The sequence below is a fragment of the Corapipo altera genome, unplaced genomic scaffold (genome assembly GCF_003945725.1).
Source record: "Corapipo altera isolate COAL_440 unplaced genomic scaffold, ASM394572v1 47, whole genome shotgun sequence".
Classification (NCBI taxonomy): Eukaryota; Metazoa; Chordata; class Aves; order Passeriformes; family Pipridae; genus Corapipo; species Corapipo altera.
In genome coordinates this window covers 5,820,706-5,832,855 of record NW_020884897.1, presented here as the reverse complement: position 1 = coordinate 5,832,855, position 12,150 = coordinate 5,820,706, and the positions used below count along the sequence as shown (strand labels likewise).

The 12,150-nt window shown below is 38.7% G+C and overlaps 2 protein-coding genes across 7 annotated transcripts in view; both read right to left on the bottom strand.

Annotated features, from left to right (window-relative positions):
- Nucleotides 1–12,150, bottom strand: part of LARP4B (La ribonucleoprotein domain family member 4B) — a 58,109-nt gene that overhangs the window by 19,571 nt on the left and 26,388 nt on the right. For 3 of the 6 annotated variants that reach the window (XM_027648416.1, XM_027648418.1, XM_027648417.1), the window contains exons 3-7: nucleotides 6,989–7,136; nucleotides 6,639–6,800; nucleotides 4,538–4,619; nucleotides 3,931–4,067; nucleotides 1,444–1,547 (exon numbers count right to left, since the gene is read on the bottom strand). In XM_027648416.1, coding sequence (XP_027504217.1) covers nucleotides 1,444–1,547; nucleotides 3,931–4,067; nucleotides 4,538–4,619; nucleotides 6,639–6,800; nucleotides 6,989–7,136 — 633 coding nt within the window. Of the gene's footprint in view, nucleotides 1–1,443; nucleotides 1,548–3,930; nucleotides 4,068–4,537; nucleotides 4,620–6,638; nucleotides 6,801–6,988; nucleotides 7,137–10,527; nucleotides 11,266–12,150 lie in introns of those variants that run through there. The other 3 variants (XM_027648415.1, XM_027648412.1, XM_027648414.1) reach the window with 3 other exon arrangements.
- LOC113949607 lies at nucleotides 8,454–10,518 on the bottom strand. The gene is made up of 2 exons (XM_027648419.1): nucleotides 9,064–10,518; nucleotides 8,454–8,704 (listed from the first exon to the last, which is right to left on the bottom strand). The coding sequence occupies exons 1-2, from the start codon at nucleotides 10,471–10,473 to the stop codon at nucleotides 8,657–8,659; spliced, it is 1,458 nt and encodes a 485-aa protein (XP_027504220.1). The 5' UTR covers nucleotides 10,474–10,518; the 3' UTR covers nucleotides 8,454–8,656.

Here is a 12,150-nt window from a genome sequence, read left to right as displayed (position 1 = left end):
CCATTTCTCTCCAGTCCCTAAAACCACAGAGCCTCACGAAAACCTGTGCATATGGCACAGGACAGGAGAATTCTGCCCTTTCAGCAGAAACCTGGAGATAAGCTTCAACTCAAATGTCTACAGATTCGCGTATTTGAAACAGGATTTACGTTACCTCAAACACAATCAGTTAGTTTCTAGAGAAAACACAAACATTAGACTTTATATTTTAATTTATTTACATATTTTTTGTTTTTCCTCACAGAGTTGAGGTGAGCAGCATCAAAAGGCAACACAACTTGGGAGGCCTTTACAGTATCTTGGAACTTTGTTGCTTAAATAAAGCCTGACAGTGCTGTACCAGAAAAAGTAGGCTATTAAATCTGGCCAGTTAAGTCTAGATTTTTTCTGTCTGACAAATTAAAACACAATGTATAAAACACTTAAACTCTTTTTAAAATAAAGACTCCTCAGAACTTTGTCTGAAGCATTTAAGAATGACCACCCAGGGGTAACACATCCAACATGACAAACTGATGACAGCAACAAAAATAAATATATCTATAAAAAAAAAAAATCTACAATACTAAAAGCTAGGCAGTCTTTGAAAGGTTTCATTTCACTTGGAAAGCTAGAAGGGGCTATTACCTTTAAGCTACCTACATAGCAAATATCCAGCTTTTTCCTTCCAATTAATTTTATCATGTTCCTATTTATTAAGGCCTCTTATTTTTTTGTTGTAAGTTTTTAAAGTGCAGTACTTTGATTTTTGTCTGAAGACTATGAAGAAGAGCAACTCTTTCAGAACCTTTAGTCTTCCTTGTAAAATTAAATAGAGGGGGAAATAAAATATCTACCTATCATCAAGAATCTGTGCCTTCTCCTTTTTGAAAATTCAAGATTGTTTAATCTACAGCCTCATAATCTTTTCTAATATTCCCATTAGTCATAGTCCCATCTACATCAGAGTTGCATTGAGGATCTTTTAAAGAATCAAGTTCTCTACTGCTGCCCTCGTTCCACAAGCCAGTGGAGATCCTTAAGTGACTTATTTACAGCTCTCAACTCAGCATTATGGATGTGTTTGCAAAGCTTTAAGTACTTTACTTGAACAAGCTTCAAGGTTCAACAGTGGCATTTTCTAGGCTAAGCCTTATCTTCCTTCATCTTTTTTGCTATTTATCCACTAAGTGCATATGGATAAGGCAGTGCCCAAGAAAATGATGGCATCTCTACCAAAGACAGCACTGTCAGTGTCCCAGTCCTCTGCAGAGCTACAGGTTCTACCACAGCCTTCCTATGAGCAACATGCTCCTATCAAACATATTTATTTTCCAAATTAACACAGTAAACTAAGCTTAGGAAATGCTGAGAGAAATGTAATATGCTTATTGAAATCTAGAAGAAATCTAACTTCCAAATCCTAAGGGAAAAGTATTCTTTACATAACAAGGAAACACTTACTTCAATGGGAGTAGATTCAGGTACTTCACGTAAAATCACAATACAGCGATTCTGATTTGGCCTAACTTTTTCCCCCTTCTCATCCACTTGAACTAAAGGCAACGCTAAGAGAGAAGAGACAAGAATGTATTTCAGAGGTCAGCAATCATAATAGCTTTGCACACCAAAAGATGCTGTGGACACAGTTATGCAATGCAAAGCTTCAAATATTTTCGAACACTAAGAAATGAGCAGATGATGACTGAGAATACTTTCAAACATATGAAACCAAGTAGACATGTTCCTTATAATTTCCACACTCTTCCAGCCTAGAAATTCCCAATTCAATAGCTTTTTCTTCTAAAGCACATGTTCAGTCATGTTCTTTTTTGATTCTTACCTTAGTGGTAATGTCCACCAGCCTTTTCTGAGAAATTAATCACAGAAACACAGAATACCAGCTTGGACCTCTGGACCACCTGGTGCAACCTTTCTTGGCAAAAACACGGTCTAGAGAGAATGGCACAGTTCCCTGTCCAGCTGAATCTCCAAAGTATCCAGTGTTGGGGAACACACTACTTCCCTGGGAAGATTATTCCAACGACTAATTGTTCTCATTGTGGAAAATGTTCCTCTTGTGTCCAATTGGAATCTCCTAAGAAGTAACTTGGACCCACTACCCCCCATATTTACCACATGACTCTTTGTATAAAAGGAGTCTTTATGTTCTTTGCAGCCACAGTTTAAATACTAGAACATGGTAATAAGGTCTTTGTCATAGAAGGTTTATCAAGCACGATTTGCCCTTGGTGAACCCATGCTGATTTTTTACAACCAGGTGCTTCATTTGATCTGTGATAGTCCCCAAGAGGATTTGTTTCATAACTTTCCTAGGAAATGAAGTAAGACTGTCAGGTATGTAATTTCCTGGGTCCTCCTTAAAGCCCTTCTAATAGATGGGGGTAACATAAGCCTTCCACTCTTCTGGGACATCCCTTAATCTCCACAGTGTCTCAGAAATTATGGAAAGTGGTCTCACAATGATGTCAGCCAACTTTCTTAACACCTACGGACGGATATTTGTCAGGGTCATCAATTTGTAGGGGTCGAGCCCCTGAAATCATTTACACATCAACTCTTCCTTCACAGACAGTGCATCAACCTGGGTCAACCTGTTCCCAAGGTCTGGGGCCCATCAGTGCTGGTAAAAGCAGAGGTGAAGAAAATGTTAAGAATCTGTCTTTTCAGTGTCATTGGTGACCAGTTCACCTCTCCTGTTTAACACAGGGTCAATATTTTCCTTCTGTTTCTGTTCACTGTTTACATACCTGAAGAACCCTTTCCTGTAGTTTTTGACATCTCTGGCCAAATTCAATTTGAGTTGAGCTTTTGCTTCTCTAACTGCATCTCTGTGCGCCCTGGCAATGCCCTTGTAGCTCTCAACAGGTATTCATCCACTCCTCTGTCTCTGGCATGCCTCTCTCTTGGTTTTGAGCAGACTTAGAAGCACAGAGTTAAGTCAAGGGGGTCTCTTGATCCACCTACTTTCCTTACCTTTAAAGAAAATGAAATGTTTTTGTGCTTCCAGGAGAGAACTCCCAGCACTCATCAGCTCCTTTATCCTCCATGGAAGCTTTCCACAGAATCCCTCTCCTAACTGTGCTCTGAGCAAGCTGAAGTTTGCTTCTCTAAAATCTAAAACCTGAGTGCCAACCCTCAGTGTGGTCAGCATGACCCCAAACCCCAGAGTGCTGTGATTGCTACAGCCAAGGCTATCACTGAGATATGACAAAGCAGGTTCTCTTGGTTTCTGAGTAGCAAGTCCAGCAGTGCCTCATTCCTGGTCGGCACATCTAACACTTGTATGGGAAAACAATTCTCTACACATTCCAGAAATTTGATGGATGACATGAGCTGCTGTATCGTTCTTCCCACAAATGTCTGAGAAGTTGAAGTCACCTGTAAGAACCAGGTTTGGCTGATCCAAAACTTGCTTAAGTGACCCAAATATTGCTTTGTTCATCTTATTGTCTTGGTTTGGAGGTATTGTAAGATCTCCCTTGGAGATAACCCCTCTGATCTTGACCCAGGGGTATTGCACAGAGCTTCCAGTTGATGTAGTTGACTTCTATACATTCAAGATTCTGCTTAAAAGAGAGTGACTTCTCCATCTCTTCTTCCCCACCTATCTTTACAAAACAGCTTTGAGACATTCGTTGTGATCCTCCAATTACGTGAGTTGTCCCACCATATCCCACAATTTAAACTCACATTATTCTTATTTGCACAGATCATTATCCAATACCTGCAATATGAAGTAGCTTTGATAAAAATACAGTTCTATAACTGTGATGGTCTAAACTGGAAGCTGTTTGGGCTGTGTAATGCTTTACAGAAAAATAACGGCCTATTATTGCAATACATTAAAAAAGAAAGATTGAAAATTCAGATTAATAGTCCTATGGCAATAACCAAAATGCTTTCTGAAATGGAGGAGCTTTTACTTACATCTCAGCACTTCAACAATCAAATCCATATCAGTACTGAGTTTCTTGACATGATCAAGGTTTGCTACTGTCATTATTGGCACATACTGATCACTGTCCATCTGTGATATAAGGTACATGTCACTGGCAAGATTTTCCCTGTTGGGAGAAAAAAAAATAAAAATGGACAAGTGTCACAGATACAACTTGAAACAAAAACTCATCACATAGTAGAGGGCAGATTCCTTCAGCATTTTCACTAACTAATTAAAATCATTGGCTTAAATAAAGCTTAAGTTTCTCAGCTTTAATTTGAAAAAAAAAACAAAAACAAAAAACCCCAGTAAAGGTCATAAAAATTCATCTGATCTGTAATTGCTCATAGCTACTCTCACTTCAAATCAACATATTTGCTAGTTTATGCTGTAGGTTTCATGTTTAAGTTTCATGTAAGCTTTAAGAGGTATATCAATAGATACTCTGAAATTAGCATGTTAATTTCCCCAAATTCTCATCCTTCCCACTTCAAACTAAAGTGACAGATGAAAAATATATTAACACACATCCCAAGTTAGGTACTAGGTCTTGTTGGTTATCCTCCAGTTTGCTACATTTACGTATATACATACCTAGATAAACAGAATTCCAGTGTCTTTTTCAGTAATTCTCGTAAATCTTCCTGACCTTCTGGCTGCAACTGTTCATTTCCACCTAGTAATTAAAATACTTCGGATTAAAATGTAGTTCTGTTGTATTACACAACAGATATTTTAATCAAACCGTCATGTCTATTAGTCACTATATAACTAATAACAAATTTTCAGATTCAACAGATGTTCATTATGTATTAGTTCACCGACCACCAAAACTGCATGGGAACACTTTTTATTTAAGACAGAAAAGAGAAAACCTGTCTGACTTCACTTATTAACCTCTGTTCTCCAAATACATGAAAATCTGAAGCATTTTAGAAGAACAGCTACAAGCCCATCTCAAAGTAAATACTGAACTGATTTAGCTTGTAGACCTGTCCCCCGTTCTCAGGAAACTAACCTCTTTCTAGCTGACTAAACCCTGACTAATGCAGCAAGAGAGCAACGTAATGAAGGCACTCCATACTTCAGGCCTCACTCAAAATCAGCGATACACTAACTCAGAAAAGAGTTCCAAAAATGAGGTTATAAAACATCAACAGATATACAATCTACTAGCAACACATGTGTAATTGACAATCTTTTGGTTAAGAAGGCAAAATTAATTTTTTTCTTATACTTCGGAGTTTCAAAATTATCATCACATGGAAAACATTGATTTAATGTTCATTTTATTTAGACCCAATATACTAATGTCCTCTATACCCTTCCCTTCAGTAACTTTCATCCTTTTCTTCAGCTTTCCTTAACCATTCTTCTTCCTAAAGCAACTTCTAATTTCCTCCCACCACGCTGTCCTTCACATGTTCTACTCTGAACAAGATAAGGTCAACACCTGAGAAATACACTTATGTTCTATTTTCCTTCCCCATATCCCCTTTCTTTCTTGTCCAAAAGCCAGCAAGGACCAAAATTATATGCATTTTAAAAAATAATTATTAAATTAAAAATCAGATTTCAGACTTGGGACCACCTGTGTCACTCACTATTCACCAGGTGGAACAGATCCAATGCGCTGTTCAGCTGCTTACAACACTATCTGACTCTTGTTAAAAGTTAACTATTTTGGGCACATAAAGGACACACTGACAACTTTTAACACTAATCTGAAGAGCACCATTCCCTTCTAGACTGTGAGGCACCTTTAATACAACTTTCTACTTGCCATCTAGTTATTACTTAATATTCCCCAATAGTACCCTTAAGTAGAAGAGTCAAAGAGAACTTTCAGTTTTTCAGCATAAGCAAGGATGATCCCACGACCATGTCTGATTTTACTTGTTTTGATTTCCAGCTATTATGGATGCTATACTGGTAATTTTAAGTGCATGTTATAAAATCAGCTAAGCACAATGAACAAGGAACAGACCTCCCGTGAATCTCAAGAAACACCCAGCACATTTTCCTCTCCTTCCCATCCCTCAGTTCAAGTAGTAATCCCACATGCATCTTGCAGACCTTCTGTCCCTTTCAGTGAAATATAAGCACGCTGAATCTCTACACTACTTTCCAGAAACTTCTTAAAACATACCATCTGGTATAGACTACAGCTACTACCAGTTGCACTGAAAAAACCCCCTGAAAGTTCATTAAATAAGAATGCAATGAAGTTAGACTAAAATGTTGCCTATTTTAGCATTTCAAGTACAAGACTGGTCTTTCCACACATTAACATTACTACTTGAGACACAAACGCTATGTGAATCCCACCTCACCACCTGACCCAACGAGAAACGTGCAGCTTAAAGAGGTAGATATCCAAATGTAAATGTCTACACTAGGGATTTTCATTCAGAATCACATTCCAGAAAATACTCAGTTAAATCCAGAACATTTGTGCAGCACCTCGTAAGACTTATACCAGGATGAGACCGGTCTCCAAACATGTCTAAGTGTGATTGCAGAAGAGACAGGATTTTCTAGGGTCTGTTTACAGCATGCAAATCTTGAGCAACAAAAGTGGCGTGGTTTGGGGAGGCTTTTGGGGGTTTTTTAGATGCTCACTGTTCAACTCAAAATACATGTTTGTTTTTGCTTTTTTTAAACTAAGCCCAAGCAAATACTAGCTTTCTCTTACCTGTCTGGGTGGTTTCATGCATAGACTCATACTCAGAATGATCGAGAGCCAAAGGGTTCATATCTGTCTGGTCTGACACCGAAACAGCTGGTGACGGCTCTGGCAGCTCTGTCAGCACTGCATTCTGATGCTTTTTGTCGCCATCACCGTTGGCATCCAGTCCTGCAGCACGGATGACAAACACTCAAAAAGCATTCTTTCTAATCACTGTGACTTCACAGTTACAACTAAATCTGAAATAAAGTTGCTTACGTGTTTGTTTTATTTTTTTTAACAGAAAATTAAAATTGAGAAAATTCTGCACTGAATTTTAACTTTTGTTTGAGCTAGATAGAAAATGTTGTTCATACCTTCTTTACAAGAATCTGGAGGCTGGTCAGGTATTTCTTCCCACGTTTTGCTCACACTACCATCAGTGGCACCACTTGCTTCCAAGTGTAACATATGATTTCCCCACACCTTTGCATTAGGGTTTAACTCGGAAACCTTGGTTGACTCCTACAAAAAGAAATTGATTATGCACTTTGTGGATGCACAGCATGCATCTGTACAGTTTCAAATAACAGTATTAGACATGCAACTCAAGACTGTACTGTCAAGTTTTTTCACATCTGAATATATTAACTGAATTCCCATAATCATTTCAGGTACAAAACCAATTGAATTGTGCTGCATGGAATTCATTTCCCTGATTAAGAATCATCAGAAAAGGTTAGCCAAGCACAGCAAACAACAACAAACATTTCAAACCCATACTTGACCTAGACTTCAGGCAGTTCTCTAATATACATGTCTACCTGATGTTGACTATATAGGTATTGTATCTGTTTCTGCAAAATAACATTAAAGAAAAAAATAATCAAGAAAATACCAACATAGAAGGGTTTTTTTTTCTGAACTTATATAAATATGTAACATTTTTGATGGAGCATTATGGAAAATTGAAAGCAATCAGATGTGCATGACAACTTCTGTCATTACTTCAAGAGGAGGAACAGTCCATTAGGACAGAAGGGTTGAATTATCAGATCCAGTTAAATCATCAAGACAATCTCCTTTAACCTGGATTGGAAATGCACACATTTAATGATTATATATGGTTATATACAACCATCACATAAATGATTATATCTGTGCTTCAGAGAGATTGCTCTCTGCAGTGCAAGCATCTACAATACTTTTTCGATAGTTACATGAGAAAGTTTTCTCTTGTGTTGCTAATGTTTGAGCAAAATGCATTAAATTATTCCATACAAAGAATATACTTGGAATGTTTTAATATAATTATACTGGGAAAGAGGATCATATTAAGACACACTAAAAAAGCTCATTGAAAATTTGTTTTGTGAATTTATGAATTCTAGGCACATTGCAGCATTTAAGACAGGCACTCCAAAACTCCCTGAAGCTTTAAATCTTCTTAAACACATGCACTCAGATAGTTATTATCACAGTGTGTAGAATATATCCAGAAAGCAAAAAGATCTAAAAAATCTCAACTTAAACACATCTATTGAGTGACAGACTTATAAAAAGTGGAAGTATTTGACATAACTACCTGAATAGTAACTATTCAGAGATGACAGCAAGTTCCATCAGTTCCACTTTTAATATACAAAGTTCCCCCAGGAGACAGCAAACAGCCCCAAGTTCAACCCACTGCCCACACTGCAACTGCTGGGCAAGGTCAGAGCAACTGCTCCAACACAGTCAGTGAGGGGAACAATATCCAGCACTGCCTCTGCTCAGCAGGGAAGGAAAAGGAGCAGCAGCTGCTGCAGGTTGGCTTTCACAGGGTGAGTAAGGTTAGAGAGGACCACTGGAGGTCATCCAGTCCAACCTCCCTGCTCAAGCAGGGCCCCCAGAGGCTCGTTACTCAGGACTTTGTCCCGACGGCTTCATTTGTTTCCTATCCCAGCTTTCCAAGATCCAGCCCAGCTCATTCCCCTCACTTCTCCTGGAGCCACTCCTTTCTCCAACACTTCAGAAGATCACCTCCAGAAGTGAGCAAATATTTCCTAGTTGCTACCAAACAAGAACTTCAGGAAATCCACAAACATTTCTTCCTATACTAAGGTAAAGAGTACTACTAACAGTCTGCAGAAAGCTTCCTTTCCCACACTGAAGTGTTTATCTCGAGTTCATCTGGAACTGAGAATCTGCAATCAAGTCACTTTGCCCAACGTTTAAACTTTCACACAAAGTACACAGAAACAAAAAGAAAAAAATATATTAATATTCAGCAATATTTTGAACTTCTGTATTCTGTACAGCATTTGGTTTTGAAAAGGAAAGGGAACAGTCAGCTTCAGGACAAAATAACATGATCTGTTTAACTAAAGAAACCACAGTTTGACTTGGCTTAGTCAAACTTCTAGCTTCAGCTTTAAGCTTTAACATCAAATCACTTCTGCAGAATACTTACAAATTCGTCTTTATTTTGCCATCCCCAAGTACCAGCATTTTCTGGTGCTAGCAGTTGATATGGGTATCTTTCCACTGCGTATGAAGCACCTGTTAAATCTTCAGGTTCATTCTGGAAGTTTTCACTAACTATACAAAGTCTGTCATTCTTCATGGTATCATTAGAAACTGCATTATTCCATAAAAAGCCCACCAGATATTCACCATTACCAGCAGGAACCGTGTCAGAAAACAGCTGATTTGTCCAATCATCATTGCCAGTCTGAAGACTGATGAGATGTGGCCACATTCCAACATGGGGATTTTGTCTGTCCAGTTCATAGGAGTGCTGCTCTTGGCCACTGGGTCCATCTTCCATCAGATCTAACACGCACTGCTCACTGCCTTGCTGAAATCCTGCGGCAAGAGGAGTGGCACTCTGTATTTCATAGGAAGGAGTAGCAGCGTATTTGTCTACCTGCTTTGGGTCAATACAAACTCCAAGCTCTTTGTTCGAGAAAATCTTGTGATCTGGCTGCATCTGTTCCCAGGTTGTGGTCAAGTCATTTGTTTGACGATTTAATGTGTAACTGCTGGTTTTCAATTCAGTAGTCTTGGCTTCTAACAGCTTCAAATTCCCGCTGGTAAAAGGTTCTATATTCCCAGTTGATATACTAAAACCAGTGAGGTTCTGCTGCTTTGAGTGGGTACTGACACACTGTTTTACTTCACCATCCTGAAGATTACATTCATTTACATCACACATACTTTTTTCGAGAGTTTCTGATCTTTCTTCAGTAAAAGACACAACAGAAACTGCGGTGTTCCCGACCTCTGGCTCTGGACTGGCACAGTGACGTAACTCAGGCTCTTCCACTGGTTTGTCATGCACATGAGAACATGCATTTTGACCCAATGATGGTAAACAATTATGGGCTTTATGTAAGAGATGATTGGTATCTTCCAGATTTTTAGTGTCATCTTTTAATTTTATGCTCTTGTACATACAACTGTCCATGGTTGCAGGTTCAGTGGAGTCAGAGGGAACGTTCTGACTATGAGCCAAGCCTCCATTGCAGTTGAAGATGCCTTTATCACAATCAACAACGTCAGCATTCAAATTTGGTTTTATAATTTCTGCATTGTTATCAATGGACTCATTTAAGTGAACTTCAAATTTTGTCTGTTTTACAGATTCTACTACATCCTCAGCTATTTTGGCTGACTCTGTCCCTGCACTCAATTGATTTTCTACTGCGTGGAAGAAACATGCATCCTGTTCATCTCGTCTACAGTTCATGTCTATTTTATTCATATCCTCACATTCCACAGGCACACTGTTATCTGAATTTGAATATTTGCATACTTTACCTTTACTCCCTGGTGACTCTTGTGAAACCTGACATTCTAGGCTGTTTTCCTTTAGGAACATGTCATCTGTGCGTGGGTTATGTTGTTCATGAGATGTCAAAGTGCCAGCACTTACCCACGGGCTACTTCTGCTCAAGTTACCAGCTTCCTCAGTCAAGTCACCAGTGACACGCTCACAGACACCTTCCTCTGTGCCACCATGGTCTGCAGCTTCAGCTGATGTCTTGATTTCAGTGCAGCCCTTAATTTGAGTTTGAAAATCAGAACTTTCCTCCAAGGTTTTGTGCATTTCAGTCGTATTCAAAGCTTCACAGCTATGCAAAATTGTACCTGTGCATTTCTCTCCATCTTTCAAGGACTCTTCAAAACTGTTGTGATGTTCACTACAGTCTGGTGCAAACATTTGGCTGTCACCATGAGTTCTTTCAAGTGTTTTCTTTTCCACATTTGAGTTTACTTCACTTTCTGGCTCTAGAAGGCAGACTTTTTCAGCAAGTTTTTCTACATTGTCCATTTCACATAACTCTAATGATAATTTAAAGTTACCCCTCATGTTCTCTACCATCTGTTTAGTATTTGTTTGCTCTACAACACTTGAGGGACGCCCACTTAAACCAAGTGGTACAATATCAGAATGATTACTTCCCTCAGTTTTTCCTGAATTACATAATCCAGTGTCTAATAAGACACTGGAAATACAATCACTGTGTTTCACCTTTTCTGAGTTAGGGCTGTAGTGGTCCTTTTCAGCAGCATCCACAGCCTTCACAGAATTACAAGCTGTATGGAGTGATTCATTCCAACTGACAGCACTACCTATGGAATACACCTCCTCTTGCTGATTCTCAGGGATGATTTCATCAGATACTTTTGCTCTTAAGACATCTGTTACTGTATTGTCAGTATTTAACTTATGCACCTGACACCTGTCAGTCAGTAAGTTATCAAAAGATTGGATGTCTATGCTACAATATTCGCTTGTGCCCTTTTTCTGCATGTTTGGCCTATCCTCTTTTTTATATTCAAACAGTTCTTCCTGTGAATTAAACTTAGCTTCCACTTGTGCCAATCGCTGCACTGGAAGTTCCTTCCAAGTGTCTAGAGGTCGTGCCATGGTGCACATTCCTTCATCAGTAACAGCTGAGTTATCTATGTCTGCTGCACTCTCTTCATGCACAGTAGCTGGCACCTCTTCGTCCCCTGTCAGATCTTCGGCATCTACAACACAAATACTGTAAAACTCCCTGTCTTTCACATTTTGACTGTTGTCTACATCAAGATAGGAAAGTGTTGGAGGCACCTCTCTATATGAACTTGAAACTTTCTGTAGGCTGTCACTCTTGCTGTCTTTATCGTTTACTGTTGTTTCATTTTGCCTTGAATGGTCATACGTCACTGCATAATCCTCTAGAAAATTTCTATTTAAGGAAATTCCACTCTGTAACCCTTTGTCCAGGATGTCTGGTACATGTGAATTTGAAATATGATCAAATAAGCAATGTTCTTGTACAGTTACATTTTCGTTATTAGTATTACTATTAATGTTTTCTATATTGTTCATGTGCTGACCATTGTTATTAGATTTTTTAGGTGCTCTTTTTTTAATAACCCTGTCTTTCTTTTCTTCACTTTTCTGCAGATTTCCATATGTACCAGAGACTTTCAAGAGGTGACTAAAGGAATTAAAGAAGCTAAAAGGTCTGTCATATGTCCTCCTAGAGCTCTCATGGGGAGTATT